The sequence below is a fragment of the Perna viridis genome, chromosome 12 (genome assembly GCF_037379345.1).
Source record: "Perna viridis isolate PV_CMFRI_1.1 ecotype Kerala chromosome 12, ASM3737934v1, whole genome shotgun sequence".
Lineage (NCBI taxonomy): Eukaryota > Metazoa > Mollusca > Bivalvia > Mytilida > Mytilidae > Perna > Perna viridis.
The window spans coordinates 6,965,861-6,990,422 of NC_142456.1; the positions used below are offsets into that span (position 1 = coordinate 6,965,861).

General features: G+C 33.0%; 2 protein-coding genes across 4 annotated transcripts; one reads left to right on the forward strand and one right to left on the reverse strand.

Annotated features, from left to right (window-relative positions):
* The first annotated feature begins 708 nt into the window (after positions 1-708).
* LOC148601021 (histone-lysine N-methyltransferase PRDM9-like) lies at positions 709-20,289 on the forward strand. Of its 3 annotated transcripts, XM_088556128.1 has the most exons (9): positions 709-817; positions 6,489-6,548; positions 6,781-6,942; positions 9,096-9,163; positions 9,495-9,686; positions 10,057-10,360; positions 11,792-11,977; positions 13,999-14,178; positions 20,018-20,289. In XM_088556128.1, the coding sequence occupies exons 3-8, from the start codon at positions 6,882-6,884 to the stop codon at positions 14,142-14,144; spliced, it is 957 nt and encodes a 318-aa protein (XP_088412254.1). In that variant the 5' UTR covers positions 709-817; positions 6,489-6,548; positions 6,781-6,881; the 3' UTR covers positions 14,145-14,178; positions 20,018-20,289. The 3 variants fall into 3 exon arrangements, with proteins under 3 accessions (XP_088412254.1, XP_088412253.1, XP_088412255.1); XM_088556127.1 differs by lacking the exon at positions 20,018-20,289 and having other exon boundaries at positions 13,999-14,181; XM_088556129.1 differs by lacking the exons at positions 6,489-6,548; positions 20,018-20,289 and having other exon boundaries at positions 13,999-14,181.
* A 1,836-nt stretch (positions 20,290-22,125) lies between these two features.
* LOC148601022 (D-serine dehydratase-like) lies at positions 22,126-24,083 on the reverse strand. The gene is made up of 4 exons (XM_088556339.1): positions 23,926-24,083; positions 23,475-23,612; positions 22,754-22,878; positions 22,126-22,307 (listed from the first exon to the last, which is right to left on the reverse strand). The coding sequence occupies exons 1-4, from the start codon at positions 24,081-24,083 to the stop codon at positions 22,126-22,128; spliced, it is 603 nt and encodes a 200-aa protein (XP_088412465.1).
* Between the last annotated feature and the right edge of the window lie 479 nt (positions 24,084-24,562).

Genomic DNA, 24,562 nt, shown 5'->3' on the forward strand with positions numbered 1-24,562 from the left:
TTATGAAATTTATTGCAGTAGTTACAGAAAAGATGCGCTTAAAAAGCTTGTAGAACAGACAGGCGGACAGGATAAAGCAACATGTTTCCCCTTTAACCCCTCACCCCACGCAAGTAGTGGGGCACATAAATATGTTTAATGCACATTTTTGTTTTTCCCGGAGAAAAGTATGATTCGTGTCATATTCTATCAGATTAGTATCTGTGTGATACTTTGATATTCATGTTTGCCTATGTATTACATTACACGTATTCTTGGGATTTTTTTTAATCAATTAACCACATACTATTGTTAATGCTCATACGTGAATAACCAGCTATTACATAATCATTTGTGGATGGTATTCTGTCAATACATGTCTATGGTTCATAGTATGAAATCATTTTGTACCATAGAATATCAGTAATGATAATCATTATAAAGCGTTGTAAAGTTACTTCATGTATAAACTGTCAATACAAAATACAATGTATCAATCAACCAATATATAGCTTCTTTACCAACAGCTTGGCAGTTACATTGAGTCTTTTGTTTATAATTAACATGCATTATTTAACCTATTGTGCATTTAGAAACATACGCCTGAGAGAACGAATAAGCTTAATTTTTATTTTGTTGGAGAATTGATAATTTTGCAATTTTACACGGTATCTGAACATTAATTAATAAAGCACATTCTGTCAAATTCTTAAATCATTATAAATTTATGCGGATAATAGGTTTTACCGGCTATATACTAAGTATAATGAACGCCAATATTTAACTTTTATTTGTACGGACCACTTCAGGAGTATAATAGCTTACGCACATTGTTCAGGTTTGTAGAGGCTTTATTACACGGTGTAATATTTCTCTCTAAAGTAACAGTAATAATTTTAGATTTGTAAATAATTTTTTGTACGTTTTTTTAAGTATCAGTCTCTGTAAGAATCAGGCAGTAGTTGAAACATGGTATGAAAAAAAACAGCCATTTTAATTTGCATATTTCCACCATCATTATCAAGGAAAGCAGACAAGATTTTCCATATTATGCTGGCTCATTGAGTTACAATGTCATTGCAATGCACTGAAAATGAACATTTAAAGGGCAGATAACTTTGTCAAAAACCTCATTTTCTGAGATTCTATTGTACAATTTTCGCGCAAAGCCAGTAATGCAGAGATCAAATAATGGTCTTTTCAAAGAGAGAAAGCATCTTTGAGTGGTATTTTATTATCAGATCGGCGGGGTTTTGATATGCATGTTTCTGATTTTACCCATTTTTCCTGATTCTTACAAATACATACACTTAATCTATCTACGATATTATAGGGTTAATCATCACTGTTTTACCAGAATTCGATGTATAAAATTGGACAATTCAATAACAAACAAATAAAAGTCTCATTTTAAACCTCATTTGGTTCAACTTAAAAGTGCAAATGCTGAAGCATTCGAACAGAGAGTATCATCTGAAGTTTGACCGTGCTTATTTTTTTACAAGCGTTACCATGACAAAATAAAACGCTCGATTTATGTTGTCTTTAAATAAAATTCTAACTCTCTATATAATGCAGAAAGAGAGAAAGTGAATGAGCTATTGCATTCCATTGTAAAACTAATATTTCTAGGAACCAGAAAGCTCAACCATTACTCAAAAAAAAATATTAATTTGAGTTTCTTCAAAGTCTAGTGAAAGAGAAGGTAGTTAAAGAAGGCGACTCCATTATCAATGATTAATTTGAAGAATTTCTTCAGTGTAAAAGAATACATAGTAATACGTCTTTTTCTTTTTAGACATGAATACATGTTAACTACTACAGTACTTTTTGGTGTTTCTAGCTTACCCTATCGGTGCACCTGGTCCATGTTCCAAGTAACTAGTGGAATCCGAGTTGCTCATTTGCTTTTATGACGTTCTATGCATATTTTAGCTACTTCGTGTTCTTTGTTGTGTGTATGTCTGCTTTACATGTCTGGTCTGTCCCTTGGAATACATTCTTTTTGATTACAGCAAGAACCTTTGTTCCCTTGATTACAGTTGGGCTAAAGTTTTCTTTTTTTTTTTTTTTTTTTTTTTTTTTTGTTAATTTTAGGGGAGTATAGGGCAAGTATTTGGTTTACACAAATTCAAAACTTAATGTAATTAATATCATTATATGAGAAAATGCAACTGGCCTCAGAACAACATTATACACATGTACAGCGAAATAGTTGCACCTACATACTTCAACCGAAAGTAAAAACGAAACAATACTCACAGAGGTCAGAAATTCCTGACTTGGGACAGTCACAAATAAAAAATAAATGTGGCGGGGTTAAAGTACTTCGGCGTGATCTAAACCCTCTCCCTTTAAAAACTGGCCTTTGTGAAAAAATATCACGCAATTAAACATACCAAAAAATCAGTTCAAAAAGGTCTGAGTCCCTGGTTAAAACAGAAATTAAGAAACTGATTAAACGTTACATGAATGTACAAACAACGGACTACTAGCAGTTAACTAGCGTGCCTGTTCCTGACCAATTTGTTTGCAAAAGTTTCCGGTTTTACAAGATTTTGTTTTTTGGCAAAACTTTATTATCATGGATGTTACTTACAGATTGCGTACGTGCCCTGTGTGGTTAATGTGTATATGAATTGGAATTTCACATCTATATGTTTAAGAGATGTACAAATGTACATATGAATAAGGTGTATGTAAATGGTTTTGTTAACTAGCGTGCCTGTTCCAGACCAATTTGTTTGCAAAAGTTTCCGGTTTTACAAGATTTTGGTTTTTGCAGGTTTCACTTTATTATCATGGATGTTACTTACAGATTGCGTACGTGCCCTGTGTGGTTAATGTGTATATGAATTGGAATTTCACATCTATATGTTTAAGAGATGTACAAATGTACATATGAATAAGGTGTATGTAAATGGTTTTGTGAAGCTTTATTGGTATTGTTTTGAATCAATATTTTTTTTCCTCCAGAAAAAATACTGTATTGTTGATTTAGATTTCATTTTTGAAAAACATTAAAAAAGTAACTCAAATTGAGTTGCGTGTTCATTTCTTTCAGTTTAGTTTAAGTAAACAGTGTATTGAAGTTTTATTAAATGACGCAGTAAAAAAGGCACAATTGTTTTTAAATAAACGCTGTTTATTGATAAGTTAATATTTCTTAGCAATATATTTTCTAAATCTTTCTCAAAGATATTGTTGAATGAACATACTGGTATATTCCTGATCCACATTTGAAAATTATAGGTAGAAAAGGTAAAATATTTTGTGGGATAATGGTGAATAGGTATGTGGGACAAAGTAAAAAAAGTAACTGTTTTTGTTCATGATCTTTAACCTGATCTGTTTCCGATTATTTCCCTTGGTGTGACGTGTGTATATAATGCTTGTTGTTGATTGTGTATTATCTTTCATATAGTTTTCGAGGTATTTTTTAAAATGGTTTTAATATATTTAATACAATGTATTGAATTTTTTAACTATACAGAAGATACATTTGAACCATGTTAGATGCAGCCATGTCATAGTCATACTAAATTAAAAGTAATATTATAACAATGTAAGCATGCCACATTGTCATTGATGTATTTCTGATTCAGAAGTCCTTTTCTCAAAAAATCGTAAGTGTAAAATTAGTCGTAAGTTATGATGTCATAAAAGAGTTAAGTATTGTGACGTCACAACTTACGACTAATTTTACTCTTACGATTTTTTGACAAAAGGGCTACAGGTCTTTTCACTTAGATAACAATGAAAACGTGGTGAATCTATTGGTCTTGTAAGGATACCCCATTGTGATGAGTATCTGGAAAATGCAGGTTAAGGAGGTAGACCTAGGGTAAGGGACATTACTCTTGAAATCAGTGATATGTTTGTATCAAATTCAATTTTACCAAAGCCTTTCAAGCTTTCATTTGAAACAGAATGAAATGAATCCAAGTTATTTTGATGCTTACATGAGATTGAATACAAACGGTCCAATGATTTGTTAGAGTTGAACACCTTACCCCAGGTCTACCTCCTTAATGCAGATAAGCTTTGAGAACTGTCTAAACCGAACCCTGATTAATTTGAAAACATTTTAAAAAATCTCTCCCCAGTTTCATTGCTTTTTTTTGATCGTGTAATACCGAACACATGTCTAAACTGAACCAATCACAAATTCCAAGAGGGATTCAATTTGTACATGTTTTACTCTATCTAAACTTGAAAATATGATTTAAATGCACCAGATAAAAATTCTAGAGTTTGTTTTTAGCATTTCGGTCACATTTAGATTTTAGAATAATAAGGAAAGGGTTTTCGAACGAAATTTGTTACCTTTCACGATACAGATGTATGAGGTTTAAAATTTAAGTATCATTCTGTGTACGAATCAGGTAATGTGGCATATCATTTTTCTCAATGTCAGGATCAATGAAGGGTAATAAAATAGGAGAATAAACATCTAGGTAGTAGCCAAAACGACTAGTCAAAAGGAAAGAAAGTCTGTTTATCAAATGACAATATCTGGGTATAAACCGAAAAGTTGAAAACCATTGCAATAATCCTGACTTTTTAAGGCATTTTAAAATGAAAAGTGGGTTAAACCCAATCCCAATTCCCCATTCTTCATAAAAAGATCCCCATCCCCATAGAATCCCCATTCCATGTTTATTATCAGATGAACTTTTTCATCTATAAATTCTTCAACACTTTAACTGTTATTTTGGAGTAAATTTAAAACGTTATTTCATTATTTATTTTTTTTTCTTATTTTCAATACATAAACATTTTTAAAATTTACATTTACCATAAAACGAAAAATGAACTGTGATAAGAGATGATCATCTCTCAATTTAGAGGTCTAGCATCCTAATTTGGATTGGTACGGCACTGTCGTAAAATACACAATTTGTTTAAATTTTGACAAGAACTCTAGGTACTGCATGCCGTACCAACGACAGCTACTGGTACGCCTCTAGCTGTGCTTGCTGTACCAAGCGCTACGCCTCTGAAATTATCCCGTCTTACATTTGCGTAAATATAATATTGTATATTTAGTCCACATGTCATTTATGCTGTACATATAAGAAAGTAAAGTTTATATATGATCATGACTTAATTAACTACATGTTTACATTAGACTACACAACATAAAGTGTGAATTATACGATAATCTTATGACTATCAAATGAAAATTATTATATGGATATCATATGAATTGCGCACCATATAATTATCATATGTGGAACATTTGGCTGTCTAGAGCAAATAAAAAGCCTACAAGTCGGAAATTTCGTCTGGAAAAAGTCTTATGGTAAGTCACTTTTAGAAGAGTTGTTCCTAAGATTTGTAAAATTATAAAACCAAAACATTTTAGTCAATTAAAGTCCATTGAAAGAACTCTTTTTCCCCTTTTTATACATCATATTGACTTTATTGGGTTGTTATTTATTGGGCATAATCATAGAATGTGAATTATTAGTTTTTGTATGATTCTTCAATCCCTGGATTTCATTCCTTTAATTTGCGCTAGAATCTTGGTTCTCTTGATTCTTCAGTGTATTTGTACCATACGTTTTTGTACTTCATAAAACACTTTAGTACGATTTTGTTTGATATGCTGCTTATTTTAGTGTTTGATAATAACGGATCACCTAGTAATGCATTTAAGAGATATAAACAATCTGTTTTTTTTTATTGTCATGAATTCATTAGTATGATAAGTGACCTATCTGGACTATGGCCTTTTTAAGCCACTTTTGTGTGGTACAGATGTTATGCTTTTGTCTTATTGGGCCATTTTTCCAAAAGCTATGGTCATAATTAAAGTAAATACTTTACCCACATTTCTGTATTAGTTTCCATCAGTGTAAAAGCTAGCACAAAGTGAGCTTAACCACAACATTGTGTATGTAAACAAATGTAAAAGAACATTGGTCCCTAGTGAAAGTCAGCACTCAAACCGGAAAGGGTTCAATATAACCCACTATGGGAAGTTCCGCAGCAAGGAAATAAAACAAAATGTTACTAATCGGCATTAATAATAAGAAATTTATTAGTGTTAATTTTTTTAATCATTGGAAATGTTCACACGTTTTCGACGCATTTCTTTTTTTTTCCTGCAACATGTATACTCGAATTCACCTCAGCCTGTTTGCAGTTTTATTTTAGATTATTTTTTTTATTACTCAAAAGTTCCTTAAAACAACTTGCCATTTTATTTATGTCGTTCTGTACTACAATTCTCATACAATTATTTCTCGTTCTTACCTCCGAGATTTTTTTACGAGAATTTTGCACTTATGAATAAATTAAAAGATAATTAAGAAAAACTGCAAACAGGCTGAGGTGAATTCGAGTATATATAGAGTACATTCAAGAACAACAATTCGGAAAAATTTACATGGTACTGACACATATTTCTCCGCTATTCCTTTTGATATTCAAGAACCCATTCCGCCTTAGAAAAATACCCATCTGATTTTAAAATTCAAATTTAATAAGCTTTTCTTATATAGGAACGCAAATCATCTTTGGATTTCTGCAAAGCTGTACATGTGTATTTGTTTACGTCACAGGTAATATATATAAAATAGTCCTGCCTCCCTTTGAGAACTGATTTATATCCGAATTTAGTACATACACACAGTCAGACCCACTGAAAACTTGATCTACTCCAAAGATTAAAATTGAAAATTGTAGAATGATAAATGTTGAATGTTGCATATACCATATTAGATTAAACATCTTAAACACCATTTGACTGTTATACGTGTAGCTTTTAACTCTTGAAAATTGTTTTCGTTTTAGGACAAAATCAGTTGTGTAAGATCAGGGCATTTAAACCAAATAGAGAAGACGGTTTTCACTTTGATGATTGTTTATTTGTTGTTTACAAATGTGGAGCTAATATGCTGACCTCTGTTTCCCTGTTAGTTATATCTAAGCTTACTATTTACCTTCCATATACAGGTAATATTCTACAAATATTTAAGGCTGCTACAACTTGAATGGATTTTATCCACGCACAAAAATAACATGAACTGGCCCTTAAAATCTGTAATTTTTTTAAATTTTACAAAAATTAAGCTTATTTTCAGCTATTTATCACACAAATGTTTCATAAATTATGTGACAAGGAATGAAGTTAAACAAATCAAAATCCATACAGCAATTAACATAGTCATAATGTATTGAAGTGGAATATATTGCCAGGATTATTATTTTCCTTCGATATATACCACCATCTCCCATCTAAAAATATTTCTCTGTGAGTATTTTAAACAAAAGCTTTCCACCTGAATCAAAATCACTTTCAACGAGTAGTGGCGTCACTTGCTTATGTAGAACAGCAGTTAAAAATGCGTTTTATGCCAATTCAATTTTTATTTATAAATTTGATTTCTTTTGCATTTGATCTTAAAGTGACATAAAAGTTATTTCAAAAATAAATATTACGTCATGAAATTCCGCTGTCATCATGGTAAGTTAAAGTGAATTCCGTCTCAACTGCTTTTGTTTTCTTCGTCCCCCCGTGCATTCATTTAAAGCGTCGATGAAGAGTTATTAAGACTAATACTCATACATTTGAAACTATTTCATTATTAAAACAAATACATATGTGGTTTTAATCCGGATTGTGAAACATTTATTTCTACCATTTTGTCGCATATAAATCGACTTTTAAAGCACTGCAAAAATAAAATGTCTAAAACAAATAGAATGCAGGAGCTTCTACTAAAAGCTCATTTTACTAAAAAACAACCGAAAGAACACTGCATTATTAGCAATTTGCTGGATATTGCGGCTGTATGTTCGATGTAATGACGATTTAATAAATTTTGGAGCAATAGCCTCCATCAATGGGCAGAATAGCTATATATATATAGCTTTTTGTATGAAAAAAAATGCCTTAAACAATAAATAATTTAAAGGAATTTTCAATAGGATTTTGTATTGGATAACGGAGGCACGGAGGGAATCCTTGGTGGTATGCTCGGTAAAATTTCCTGGAGGAAATATTTTAAATCATGTATGCGTTCAGAAATATATTTAGTGGTAGAATCAATTATTAAAACATATACTTGTAATTTTGATTGATTGTTTGACAGTAATTTTCTCTTCCTAAAAGTTTTCATTTCCATAGAAAGAGTAAGAATGTAATCCAGGGACAAACACCAGACGTGGAAAAAAAGATATACACAAAAAAGAACATAAAGAAGCTAAAATAATACATACAAGGTAACAAAAGTTCTCTCCACTAGCGACTCCACTACAAACTGGTGGCATGGATCAGGTGTATAGGTAGGGTAAGCCTCCTCTGCTTTTCTAGAAATGCCCACCGAGCTGCCCGTCCGGGGTAGACGTAAGAGGAAAAGAAAGCTATGACACGTTGAACAAATCAGTTTTGATGGTGCAGATCATCATTTCCATAGAATATAGGGTGTCAAGAATATAATGTCATATTCTAAATAAAATACAAGAAGTAAACTTATACTTTTTCTTATTTTAAAACTTATTGCACTAAAGCTAAAATGACGTTTTTAAAAAAAAAATTATTCAAATTATCATTATATTATTAGTCAATATTGGCTCTATTCATATTTGAGTAATAAAATTAATTTCAAGTTCATAAATAATGCTGTACATGTACATCAGTAGCATCAGAATCAAATTTATGGATGAATATAAATCAAAATCCTAATTGTAAACAAAGAAGTTTTCAAATCCAAAACAATCGAAATATGATCAAAGTATGCAACATCAAGCCGGCGGAGTATGTAAATAGAGAAATAAAATATTTGCAATAGTTCAATAGTCTAATAGCAATTTCTAAAATCACCTCTTAAGATTTATACGTTCGATTAAGATTTTTTCACAATGGATACAGGTAATTAGGATTTATTTTTGCATGTAAGGCGAAGAATGTCATCTTTGCAATTAGTTATCAAGTCAAAATTTATTGGGGAGAAACAATTACCAAGACGAGTGAAGTTTAGGGTGATATAATCCTTATTTTCCTTCATTAACAAGGAGAACATATATTGTGTGTTGATGAGATGGGTGGTTTTTATTTTGTTTTGTTTTTGTGAGTGTGTTAATAGATGTTTTTCTTTTTATTCTAGCATGCTACGATTGCGAAAATCCGAATCTTCCGATTGAACACGGATTTTATGTCATTAAAAACGAGCAGGTGTGTTTTATTGCAATTAATGTGCAATGTGTACGATACTCAATGATTATAAAAATCTTTATGACGTTTAAATTGTCGCATATGCTAATAACGTACAACATTAGGTTTGTTTCAATTCATCTCATAAGTATGCCACATTCTTTTACATCGTCTAAATTTTGAATCGTACAAAATAGGAGCACTGCGTTGCATATATGAAAAGACAGGTATAATTTGTTTTTCCTCCAACAAAAAAACTAAACGATTTTGTTTTAAAATTCTTAGTTTTAGTTGCCGTTCGTCTTTGTTTTTTCAACAAGTTAATTATCATGATAATTTTTAACGTAATTAGCCGCAAAGTCGGAACGATGACTATGCCATTGGAACAACTCCACCTGGATTTTCAGTGAGAATGTCATCCATACCAAACGCTGGGCTTGGGGTGTTTGCTGAAACCACCATTCCTGCTAATACAAGGCTTGGTCCATACCATGGTATTATCTACAAAGAACTTACAAAAGAGGATCAGAGTTACGTTTGGACTGTAGGTGCACATTGTAAACAAATTTAGAAAGAAAATATACAACCATCGTCACGAAATATCGTTTTGTACAATGGCAAATCCAATTATCTTAGATAGCCAAAACAAAAGACAAATAAAGAAAATTAAAATTAAAATAAGATTGTGAACACTGTTTAAAGCAGTGATTTTGCTAGGAATAGTCGAAGTTGTGTACTTTTTCAATACAACACGGATAAAAGGGGCATGAAAATGCGCTTCCATGTTACGGTTAGTTATAAACTTTTATTCGTAACCGTAAGTATGACAATACGGTTAGTATAGCAACATCATGTACAATATTTTGTACTTATCTAAAGAAAATATTTTTAAATGGTTCCTTTTTTCGCCATAGAGTTACTACACTGCTGATTTCAATGACGACTTCCGATACATTGATGGAGTCTCCAAAAGTCATTCAAGTTGGATACGTTACATCAACATGGCCAACACCATTGATCAGGAAAATCTTTATGTTCATCAATATAACTATGAAATTTATTATGTGACGTATGAGTGTATAAAACCAGGAACTGAGTTACTTATATGGTACGGTGATGATTATGGTGCTGCATATGGTTTGGAACGGACGGACAAGGACTATCAAAAACGCTTTCCCACGTCCCCCGAAATATTGTATCTAGATACAGTACCGTCAGGTATACAGAAAGTTCATATTTAGGTTAAAGATATCAAAAGTCAAAAACATAAGCTATCTACATTAGTAGAAGCATAGTCATGCTTCGAGACAATTCTGACTGCATGAAAATACGCTGTGAGGTACATGAAATATTTATAAACTGCTTGAAAGTAAAATTGAATGAGCTGGTTTAAAAACAATTTCTGGAACTGCACAATGTGCATTAAATTACCATTAATTAGTTCGTTGAGTTTTGAATTCGTTGACTTGTGAATAACCACTGAGTTTACAACGAACGTTGTCAGGTTTGTTGGATATTTGATTCATGGTTTGAGCGATCCACGAAACCACAACATTTGATAACCCGTGAATAGAAGTTCTCTCACACAGTGAACTTTAAAACGCATTTTGATACAAAATTAATGCTTTTTATTAGGGGGGTAAACAATTGAAGCGGGTTTTGCTATGAGTCACAATCCAACTTAATTTTAATTTGCATGACGTAACATTTTTTAATTTACAGTAATTGAATTGATAATAAAAAAAATGCTGACTTTCTTCCTGTTATGTGCATGTCTAAGGACAGTTTTGGTGACCTTTTCTTCCTAAGAGTAAAAAAGGGAACCAAGGTTATAGCGGTAATCAAAAGAATGTAATCCAGGGACAATGACCAGACATGGAAAACAGACATACACAACAAAGAACATACAGTAACTAAAATCATACATACAAAGTAACAAAAGTAAATGAGCAATTCGGACTCCACTAAAAACTGGAGCATGGACCAGGTGCACCGGTAGGGTCCTCTGCTTTTCTAGAAACCCGCCGAGTTGGTCATAAAAAGTAAATTCCGGGGTAGACAAACGAGGAAAGGAAAACTATGACCCGTTGAATAAATCAGTTTTGATGGTGCAGATGGATAAACCATAACGATCCACGAGTTCATGATGACGACCATAAGACTTCTGTAGTGATGAGTTCAATCTTTTAGCAACATAACCCTGTTCAAGAAGCCTATTTGTTAGAGTTCTAGCGCAATACAAAAATTCTGCGTAGTTTCGGCAAACTCTGGCATGATGTATGAGTTGTGATATGAACACTCCATACGCAGGTGCCGAAGGGATGTTGCCACAGATGAAAGGAGAGTTGACAATTCTGAATAAAAAGTCATCACTTGGTCAATAGTTTTCCTTTACCATCGATTTCTAAGTGTAGGTCAAGAGGCTGACTTCACAGTGTCTGTAGTATCCTTTATTTCAAGTTTTTTTGGGTAGATACCAAATCCCCGAAATTTAGAATTTTTAAAGATAATACGTCATCCGTATAGCGGAAACTGAGATTGAAGGATCTAGCCATACGATATTCTTTATTTCTGATCAGATCAGCTATAAAGCCAGCAAGATGACTCAGATGATTAAAAATTTCTTTTTTTTTTTACTTCTTTCCATAGAAAAAGTTGTTCAATACTCGTCTACGTGCTACAAGTTTAACCGGCAGTGTCCATTTAAAAAGCCACCGAATCGAAATGGGAACTTCACTAAGACATGTCTCTTCGGAGCATACTATGATTTTTGTAAATATACAGCATGTGATATCAACCCATGCACTGGTGTAGCCGACTGTGGTTATTGTAAAGGTAGGAATTATATTTTTCATTTGACACAGTGGTGGATCCACATACTTGCGAAAGGTGCAAACCCGGAACCCAATTTTTTTCTTTAAAATATATGAAAATATATGCATCATGTATTGATATAACAATGCTAAAGGCTAAAAACCACTAATTCCACTTCCCATAGGCTTCTATGCTAATTTCACAATATTCAATGGCTTCTCTGGACTTTACCTTAACTTTAACCTGCAGAGGACTATATATCAGCATGATTCTACATATGTCAACTCACAATCCTCAGAATGGCATGTGGGGTTAGCAGACTTGCAGTGCAGTACTGGTCACCGGAAGTGAAGGGTCTATAAATAGCATGGGAAATCCCAGTGTTTTCACAAGATAGGGGTATATTTAAAAATCATTATGGAGATTAGGCTTCACATCACAAGAAGCAAAATGCACCTATAAAATGTACAGAAATGTTTTTCCTTTCAGAAACTGTTTAAATTTTTTAAATAAGATGAGAACTTTTTTCACAGCACTATGAGGAACAGGGGTAATTTCTGCGTAGGACTATTTTTGCGTACGTTCCAAATGCTCATTGGTTGAATTGGTGGTCTGTAACCTAAAGGGCCACTTTTTGTCTTAGAAAAAATAAATAACTATACAGGTATCTTCCTACACACATACTGAATGCATTTGCAAAGTTTCAGTGAAATGTGACAAGCACTTTTTTAAATATTTGATTTTTAAATATAGGGTAACCAAGTTGTGCGAGCAAAAAAGTGACAATATTCTACCATACTTAAATGCATTAAATATTTGCAAAGAACTTTTTCTGACTTTTCAAATAAAAAATATCAATTACAACTTGTTTTTTAACAATATTAATGAAGAAATAGTTTTAAAAGTAATCATTTTCTGAGAAATTGGTCTATTTTTAAAAATTTATTTCTGACATGCCTCCCCCTTTTTCTTGATCACATGTCAAAAATCCTAAATCTTTAAATTTTCACAAAAGGTGATATATTTGGCTTTAAATTTGTAAATACATTGTTTTCACATTAAAACATGACTAGTAAAGGGCACCTAAAGCAAAAAATGGCTCAATAATGGATTTTCCATGTTGCCATAGGGATATGCTTATATGGCCTTAACCGCAGTAATGAAAGTGAGTTTTTCCTCATTTCTAACCTAATTTTTGCTCAAATCTACACAAAACTTGATTTCAAGTGCTTATTACCACCATATTTAGGTAAATATAGCTCTCAAAGTTTAATATTTGATATTTTTACTACATTTTCTACACTTTTTACAAGACAGGACATAAAAATCAGCCAAAAAGACCAATTTTCCATAATTTGGACCTATAACTTAAAAAAATGCATATTTTGCAGGATTTTTGTAGTGTATTCCTCTCATGGCAAAGTTAACAAGATCTTCAAGTAGTTTAAAGCTATTTTAAGAAACTTTTCATTTTGGTTGAATTGGTGGTCTGTAATCTAAATGTCGATAACGCTGTTTTGTTTTGTTTTGGTTTTTTCCCCATATTCTTTCATATTATGCTTACGAAGTCTCAGCTTTACTATATATCATTTTTTTTTTTTTTTTTTTTTGGTTCTTTAAGTCAGTACCTTGCAACATTACTGACTTCACATAAAACCTCAAATATAAAAGCTGTGTTTTTCGTAGACAAGCCGTCATTATACAACTCCATTTACTACATAGAGGTATATTTGCTATTACAAAGCTAAACTTTGTACTTAGTGTAACTCATCTATTTATGACAATAAGTGTAGTACACTAGAAACAGCTTCGTTGATACTGGTGATGTTCATGGCTATTGAAATTTTATTATCCAATAAGACAAGAAATATGCTATTCATGTAATGTGTAGTAGATCAGGAACCGGTTAAATCCAGTAAGTCTATTATCATTTATTTACTCTGCCGTTTCATTTTAAATGTTTCTTGTGGAGATAAGGTCTTGTTTTTATTTATGTTTTTCTCAGTTTAATAAATGTACTTTTGTTTTGTTTGTGTCAACAGAATACTGCTACTACACGGGAAAGTACTTCCGACCAAATCAAGAATTTGATCACACAGATAACGTAAATGTATGTGTTTGCACTAACAATTTAGAAGTACACTGTTCTGAAGACTGGAGTACTTATATAGACATGTGTTTTTATTGAGTCCCTTATACGGACACAGTATAGCTATGAAGAGGTATTTGTATAGAGTAGTTTGTATTTGGTCCTTTTTGATAAGCATTTTGGTAAATAAAGCAAACGTGGACCTAAGTGGATAGTTCCACTTCTTTTGGTGGAAATGTGTTTGCATAATTTGGATGGACCAAATTGAACAAATTATGATCTTGAGCACCCACCAAACCATCGTAATTTCTGAATCAAAAGCAATTACCCTCACTCCTATACAAATTTCTTAATCCACCCCTGATAAAGTTGAGTTTATCATAAGTGAAAATGCAGTGATTGTTGGATCAAGTCCCTAACGATAGTAAGATACATTACAAAAACTTCATTGAATTAAAAGGGACAGAAACACACAATCTGACAGACCGACATTAACGTTGAAAACGAAACCCACAAAGGAAAAGTCACTTGTCACTAACACACAATAAAGGTAAATGCTTCAAATGAAGAGATTGATTTACGCAAACCTGTAAAAGAAGTTGAAGAGCATCATTGCCAGATACACATCTCTGTATCACTCAATATGTCAGAACTACAGTAGAGTGTGTTGAATGTAGAACATCGCATATTTTACATCAATTATAAGAGAAAGGCAACTTATGTCTGTAAAAATAGTAATCAGTGAATATGAATATTCTTGTGGTAGTCCTTTACTACCACCAACTGTTTGTACTAGAAGGTAATGTGCAGACTCAATCTTCATGACTATTTACACATTGAATTGGTTTGTAATGGGAGCGGCTAGATATCTGTTCTTTTTATTAAAAGCCAGAAGCAGAAACAATACAAAACTGTTCTTCTATTATGTAAAGCCTTTGGATCCAAAGGCATCGAGCGTCCTTACAATAAACTAAAGAAAAAATGACAATGAAAAGCATTGTAAAAATGTCAAGCTTGTTTCATTTAAAAAATGCGATTTGAGATATTCGAGACTTCAAAAATAAGATTTCTGACCAAAACAATGCAATCTGCATGTACATCAATACAACTGAATTAACACGTAAAAGCTGAGACGTAATTGTTGATATGTCTCCCCTCCCTCATCTTTGTTGGCAAATATGTTTTTTTCGTCCTGTCTGTCCGTCCGTAAAACATCTTAATTGAATTTCATGAAACGAATCATATGAAACTGTGCATATTACCAGAAGTTTTGATCTTTTGAAATTTGTAGGAGCAATATCCGGCCATTTCAAATTGAAAATATCTTGAATGATAGGGAGAGAGAGGGAGGCATTCATTTTGGGGAAAAACAAAAAAAAATATTTTTACTTTTGTCTGTATATGTGTGTTGCATTGCTCAATATTTGGATTATGTGCCAGAATTCTTGCCATCATCCCATTTCTCTTTTTTAGGCAATTCCATGCAAATTTGAAACGTATAATATGGAATGAAAAAATCAACTTTTTTTATATTTTGTACTTTTTCAAATGAAATAATGAACTGACACAAGAAGCAGTTCTTGGTTCTAATCATTCCCAGGTGAGTGACTCTAGCTATGGCTCCGATTTCTTTCTTGGAAATATGCAACCCAAATAGACCCATCATTCTGTACATAACATCTTTATTAAGGTCATTTAATGTGTTGTGTCATTAACGTTAATCTTTCTATTGCTGTCATTGGCTTTCTTGAATATACATGAAAGGTTTAGTAAGGTATATATTGCAGCCAGAAATGAATGATTGAATTGTACCAATATCAACACCTGATATGGATAATTGACAATAAGTTTAATATCTATGTATATACCACTTTTGGAAATGCAGAGGTAAGACTGGTCTTTGCTGAAATATCTATGTATATATCACTTTTGGAAATGCAAAGATAAGACTGGTCTTTGCTGAAATATCTATGTATATATCACTTTTGGAAATGCAAAGATAAGACTGGTCTTTGCTGAAATATCTATGTATATATCACTTTTGGAAATGCAGAGGTAAGACTGGTTTTTTACTGAAATATCTATGTATATATCACTTTTCGAAATGCAGAGGAAAGACTGGTCTTTGCTGAATAAATTTGACAGAAAAATCTGAAAATATGAATTCAATGAATAGAAGTGTAAAAATGGTAATTTTAAACGTTTCTTCTTGGGTATATTGTTTCATATATATGTAGCTTAGAATTGATTATATATATACACATGCATCCTTGTATTGACATTCTATGTTGATTCTCGCCGTGCATGTTATGTATCTACACAGTAATGCACTAACAAGTTAGATGGTAGAGTCACTACATTAGACTTGTTATAATTATGTATTATATACTTGGTGTGACGGTGTTTGTTTGGGTTTAACGTCCGAGCAGCTATATTCAGACAATGAACATGAAATGGATGATAAAATGAATATGAAATGAAAAAAAAAGGATGGGTCACAAGGATAATAGGGACGACAAATTTTGATTGCCACTGGAAAAAGGGGGATGGGTAAGGTCGGGCAATTTAGCCTCCTGTGGCGGAGCCCAAAGGTTCCTACTCCTATCGAATACCACAGCAGGGTTCTTTAACGTGCGAGGAACGTGGCATCTTTCCCAACACGGTGCATAACTATGGTTTGCGGTCAGGTTTTCCGTATTATAGCCTGACAACCCCAGCATGTAACACGCCAGGGGTACCCCATTCAACCACCAGGGGCACACATCCCAGTTGCTCTGTGGGCAAAGCGCCCTAGCCCCCGGCTAGGGTTCTGAGCACTATTTAGTCGCCTTTTACGACAAGCTTACCGCTGCTGCAGGCCTATTCTTTTAACACCCGGACCTGCACGGGGCTGGTGTGACGGTGTATAATGTTGCATATTCTCTATTGTCTCACCCGATTCCATCAGAGGTTGTCCTATTCAGTTTCATCATGTGCTGTTCCCACTCTAGATTCACTAGTATCGCTCGGTTAACCTAAGCTATATTTTAATATAGCCTAGATGGCCGAGTGGTCTAGAGCTTTGGACCTACTGCAGGTGGTGTTGCCATAGATGTCAAAGAAGAGGGGTTCGAATTAAGCTGAGGGAGCGACCAAATTTTCATCGCAAATTTGCAACCTTGCATCGATTCTAGAGTTGAGGTGTAGTTTAGTTACAGTTCAACGTTTAATCGGATGGATAAGACAAACACTTATCAAATGAAAGAAATCTAACATATATATAATTATCTTATTTAGTTCTGGTGGGATAGGAACATTAACACGTTGATTCTTACAACACAAACAAGAGGAACCAACACTAAAAAATTGAACAAGCTAATTAGTTTTGTGTCAACACACAATGCCAACGTACATTCCACCCTCACAAATTATCCGTTATGCAAGAAAATATGCGAACTTTATGTACCGTGCTAGACTTTTTAGAATTAGATTTTTGGGAAAGTGTTATTTTTTTTGCTACAAGTTAAAAGTCGTGACTACAAAAAAATATGATCGTCATCATGAACTTCTGATCAAAACGATGTATTTATTGCATCATCAGAACGATTTGTTCACCATGTCTTAGTTTTCATCTTTCGTCTACCTGGACGTTATATATTATGAGCAATTCAGCAATTGTTTTCTAAATGAACTGAATGACCTGCCCTACTATGCACCTGACCCTTTTTGGTTACTTCACTTTGTTGTGTTAGACTATTTATTTATTTAGTTATTATCCTTCGATTATATTTTTTTGATTGCTTTTTATTTAAATTAGACAGGGATGATAAATGAATGTAAATAACCCGCCAAATTGACTTTACTTTTTATTCAGAAACAGTTGTAGACCGACCATATAACCAGTTTTAGGTTGTAATTCGATTATTGCCCTTTTGAGTTGAAAATATAAATTGCGTATGGAACTGGCACATTTCTAGAACTTACCCCTACCCCCTCCTCCGCCATTCGATTTGAATTGTTTGATTGTAGTGCGGGATGAAAGCATACTTTTCTCAAAAATACTGATATGAATACAGAAAATCATTACGCACATGTAAATACAGAATAAATAAGTCGATTAAGCTTAGTTTGTTCAGTTGGGATTTCTTCAGCAGGAATCCTCTTCTTACTCGGACTAGTATTACATGTATAAAGCCTACGCTCATAATACCCTCTAATAGTAACCTTTGCATGGTATCTTCGGGTGTAATTTTGTAATTACGCTGTTTATTCAGACGAGTCCGGTGAACGATAAAATATTGTATGAAATATATGTATATAGCCAAAATAAATATAAATATGGACTGAATGTGAACACAGGAAATAAAGACGATTTACTTATACAATGTGGTGAACAGAATAAAATACATTACACATAAAAACTTAAAAATAAGAAGAACGCCACACAAATACTAAAACACAAATAGTATGAACTGGCACCAAACCCAAGAGTGACATTAGGTGCTCCGGAATGGTATGAATACAAATTAATGATTGTATCATTTGAGTATTTTATGGAAAATTTTTGATAAGTTCAGAGCCTTAAATTAATAATATTAAGCACTTACTATCCATGGATTAATGTACAACATAGAATGTATTGGGTAAGTATCGAAATCAATAATCTTTACAGAAATTGTCGACACCATTCCGATGTCTTCAGAAAAACTAAGTACTCTGAAAAAGTTTTGTTTGTAAATACATGACAAGGACAGATCTAGGATATTTCAAGTAAGAGATTCCAAGCCGAGCGAAAGAAGACAAGAATATATAAAGGGAGGTTTGTAGAAATTGAGATTTCGTGCAAAGAAATTTTTTTCTCAAAGTTAGAGGCGTACGCCCGTCATCCTTTTCTATGACCAATCTTTGCAAACATTTGGTATAAATAGTTAACAAATAGTTCGGGACGCTGGGGTCATATATGGGCAATGTATCGGCAGGTTGGTCGCCCAAAAAACTCATATGGATCGAAGTGTAGCTGAGATCCACTAAATCTTTTGAGGCGACCAACCGCTCTATAATATTTCCTACCGGTCAATAAGACGTTATATTACATATTGTGTTTTCTTTGTTCATTGGTTATTATTATCACGTGATGCAAAGGATATTCCGCGTACATGACACCTTGTTTCTATATTTAGATATATTGACGCTATACTTCTAAATTAAGATCCGGATATATACCGTTGCGTCCGGTAATAAATCTCAGCCAATCATGGCGGAAGCGCCGCAAACGGAACAAAAATAAAATACATTATCTATATATGTAATATATAAATTAATGACTTTCACTCCGCCAATATGTTATATATGAACCTGTTAGATTATATTGACCTCAGACTTCGTCCTCGGTCAATATAATCTCAACAGACCCATATATAACGTATTGAGTTCGTTGAAAGTCCATTGTTGATAATTTTCATATACCTCAGTAGTGCATACTTTTCTTTACAAAATTTATGTTAATAGTTTTACTATTTGATGAGTTGCGCGCCAAAAGGCCATTGACTGGTCAATAGTTCCCTAAATTATTGCGGGAAAATCAGTTATAGCAATATGCAACATTTTTTTCTAGTGCAGCATATTAAACGTTGAGATATCGGGACGGTTTGTATCCGTATATATTTTTAGAAACATATCGTCGACATAAATAAAATAGAAACATATCATCAATATACATATAATAGAAGCGCTTAATATCCTTTGAATCACTTGCCTTGATAACCAAAGAAAATAGAAGAATGAAATATTACATGTAATATATTGAAATAGGTACATGTCATGGTGCCTTGTATGTTCACAAATTACGTGGTTGCTATTCGGTCTGGGCGTCTGACAATAAATTATCCCTATGTATTGATACACTATAATTGGTCATAAACACTTTCCGTTTATGGCTGTATTCTATGAAAAGGTGCCGAATTATTTCTTATTATATCAATATCGTACTTTAGATCCGGGTTATCCTGAACAGTCACAAATTGGTCTGGCGGATCATCTTTTCCGTCATAGCTAAGAGCCAGGAACCCACAATCAATCAGCAACATGTTTTAGCGGGTTTATTTCCAGTCACACGAGTCGCCAGACGACATGCCACTTCTTCTTCAGTACAACTTCCAATTGTCCTCTGCTGTGTATCTGAAATGGGAAAAATCTCTTCATTTTGAACTGAACACGAGCTTTAAATTTAAGCGTTAACAAACACTTTACGTTGAACATGGCTTCTTCATAACATGCACAAGTAACAGAGTTCAACCTATCATTGGACTAAGCACTTTAGGGAGTAAGAATGATTTCGATTTTTAACACCGAAACATGTTTCATTTTTAACTAGTGTTATTTTAGATAAAATAGTAGAGTTTGAGAAAGTTTTCAATTTTTTTTTAATAATATAGAACAAGAAAAGAAAACTTTCCCAGTGTTCGAATAAAAGAGTAATCAAGGGAACCAATATTCTAGTGGAAATCAAAGGAATGTCATCCAGGGACAAAGACCAGACATGGAAACAGACACACATAACAAAGAACATGAAATAACCAAAATAATACATACAAAGTAACAAAGTAAATGAGCAACTGGGACTCCACTAAAAACTTTGAGTATGGATCAGGTGTACCAGTAGGGTAAGCGTCCTCTGTTTTTCTAGAAACACCCGCCGAATTGCTAATAAAAGGTCAAGTCCAGGGTAGACGAATGAGGAAGGGAAAACTATGACACATTGAACAAATCAGTTTTCGTGGTGCAGATGGATTCATCATAATGATCCACGAGTACATGATGACCACCATAAAACTTCTGTTGTGATGACTTCAATCTTGTAGCAACATACCCCTGTTCCAGAAGCCTAATCGTAAGAAGTCTACAAAAGGTATAAAAAGTCTGCGTAGTTGCAGCATGCTCTGGAATAACGTATGAGTTGTGATATGAAAACTCCATACGCATGTGCTGAAGGGATTTTGCGATAAATGAAATTTGACAAACTGAATGAAAAGTCATTCGTGTTTATCGTATTTTTTCTTTGTCATCGATCTCTAAGTGAAGGTCAAGATATGAGGCTGACTTAACAGTGTCTGTAGTACCCTTTATCTTGAGTTATGTGTATTAAGCCAATAGTATCAGATGTGTAAGAGTTATTTGTTTCTATTTGAAATGGTTTATTTTATTATTATGGCCTTTTTAATGAACACATTTATCGTTTTGTTTGTAAAAAAAAATAGGTTTACATACATGATTCATGACGAGAATGGATATAATAAATCTGTACTATATGAACAATTAGGTGTGTTACCTATGGCTTAAACGTTACACTCAACATTGTTGTCTCTAAGGCTGAAAGAAAAACATGTTTACATTGCAGTTTGTAAATTGACTACGGATTCTGAATTAAGAGATAACTGTTTGTATTTGAAGTTTTGTGGACGTCTGTCTGTAGTTTTACTGTCGTAAATTGAGTTTACCTTGGAGACGCGTATGATTTATCAACTATATTCTGATGAGATTATTTTAAATAAGGTGTGAAGCATAAAATCTTATCTTTCTTTTATTCAATCAGGGTCCTTGGTGACCCATATTATTGACCGCTCTACAAAATCCTTCCGCAAAGAAAATTATAGTTCGTTCCAAGATATATCGAGATTAGAAATTTACCTTAGAGTTTTGGCATCTTGGTTAATGGAGAATTAAAATAAGCCAGTTAGGTACTATACATTCATAAAAATAAAAACCTTTCAAAATCGTCATTGTATTTATTGTCAATGAGTAGATTAGCCAATTTAATTGTTATGCAAATTATCTTGACCGTAACATTCTTACGCACACATAATTTGTGAATTGGCTCCGACAGAATTTTGCGTTTGAGTCCAGCCAATGAAAAGCCCTGTTATATAATTATTGCTTTAGAGTTTGATTTATATATATATACGTGTCTCAATTATGTAAAAAAGTGTTATTAAGTACCAGTCCTTATTAAATCAGACAATGCCAATATTAAAGTGATTCGAAGCAAATAAATAAGTTAAAAAGAAATGAACAAATACTTGTATTTGCATTTTACATAGATTAGTTAGCAGTTCAGCTCGATCTTTACCGGCCTTCTGTACGCGACCTTTGCCAGATCCACCATAAGCGTTTTAGTGAACAAATATAGACCACAGAGGTCTGTACCAGACGCTTGAGATAGTGCTTGAGTCAGTTTTATGAAGTTTTCACTATCCCAGGGTACTCCAGCTAAAAATGATGTTATCACTTGATTTAATTTGTAATTTTGAATCACAGCCACTTGATATTTTGACAGATATAGGTTTGAGATATCATGGGATTAAATTTAAAGCGATATCTACATCCTGGTTGACAACTGTTCATATTTTAACAATATAGGTTCATGTACTTAGTTGATGAGCGTGGATTTCTTCCAATAAGCTTTGCTTACATTTTGCCAATTTGTAAATGATACAATTTAACTAAAGCTGATACGGCACGCATCTCACATTCTAGAACATGGATATCTGGTACATTTCTGTAGTAGTATTATAATTCATGAGGAATTGATATTTTCACCGCCTAAATTTCAAGTTTGAACGTATTTTTGTTATTTTAACAAATCTATACAAATTTGATTGTCGATAAAATTAATATCTTCATGATAGAAAAGAAACAAGCAAACATCATTATCAAAACACTGGACTCTCTACTTACTTCTAGGTAGACGGACCACTTCTTGTCGTCACTCAGTGGACAATCGAGTAGAGCTTTCAGTCCATGGTCGCTGTCTACCATAACGTGGAGTGAGTTTATAGACTCCGCAAGGTTTTTGCATCTAGATGGATAACAATCTTTATTTTAGCGCCTAACAGTAAAATAGGTAGACTTCGAACTATTAGGTTTTTGTTTTTGTTTTTGTTTTTGTTTTTTTGTTTTGTTTTGTTTTGTTTTTTTGTTGTTTTTTTTTTGGTTTTTTTTTTCGTCTTGGTTACCAGTTTAGCATGTTAGTTTAATACAAGATTCGTTGATAAAAGCATTGAATATTGCTGCACCGAACTGGTTCAGTTTCACAATGTAAAATGAAATATCGCCTTGATTCTGACAATTATCAAGAATTATTTGCCATTTGCTTTTAAATATACGTTCATATAAAATTCAGATATATGAACTGCCTATAGAAGGGTGATTCATGGTTGTGAAAAAAAACATGGGACAGACGAGACGTTGCTTCTTCTTTTTTTTTTTTTTTTTTTTTGGTCTACATATGCTGTATTTTTATGTGACAATAGTATTTTCTGTATTTAGATCTGTACTTTGGAGAAAACTACACTTTAACATCCCACTTAAATCAATTGAATTGAGCCAAATCAATAACAATAACTCTTTAAAAGTGCTAATTTCATGTACAATCTATGTACATTTTTACCTTACCTTTTTACATTGGATTTGATAAGAGGGTAGGCATACAGAATGTCGTCAAATCCATTTCTAGCCAAGAACTCGGCCTCTTTCATTGTCGATACCTCTATTTGTCTCTTTGGACCACTTGTCATCATCACACCGAGTTCTCTAATTAGTAGAATAATGATCAGTAGTTTTTTAATAGAATCAGAAAAAAATAATAGGTAGTTAAATCTTCAAGGTGTATAAACACGGCGCCCAGCGAGTCGTCAATACCACTTATACGATGACATTATGATGATAATAACACTATATATAAAATAAAATACTACATAACTGCACTGTTAATCAAACCTTTCCAAATCACTATGAAACTAAGGTTTTAAACGATACATAAACTTTCTTTAGTATTTCATGAATGCAAAATCGACTCTAACGGAGAATGACACTAACCAGATTCAAAAAAACGAAGAGTACTCACACGGTTTTATGGGTTTTCATATGTGGTCGAAGTTGCACTCCGAGTTTTTCACATATACTGACCATCTTCTGTGCATTCCGTTTTGCTTTGTCAATGTCTACCAGAAACGCTTGAGTCAGAACGTCTTGTATCGTTTCCGGCTTACTCACATACGCCATCATGAAACGATTGGAAAAGCTGCAGATACTCTACAGAGGAAGTTTTATTATCTATGTTTTACCTTTACATTATATAAATTACCGACAAATATTGTTAAAAAGCTTTGGATTTAAATATGACAAACTGATAATCACATACATATATATATATATATATAACTATTTGTATTCTTTAAGAATCCTCAACCTCTATCTTACCTGGACAATTAAGATTCTAAAAAATAGATAACATATGGGTTGATCAGCTTAAATGCTCTGCCTGTCAGTCTGGTTTACCCATCTACATGTACATGCATACATATGAAATATCGAAAATTGTCAGTTATTACACTAATGTATTTTGTGCGTGTGGACATAATGAATATCAAAGTACCATTGAATCTGTATATTAGTACTATATTTACAGACTCACATTAAAACTACTCACTAGCAACAAAAAAATACTATTTTTTTTATTTTTACACAATTGTCAAAGAGGT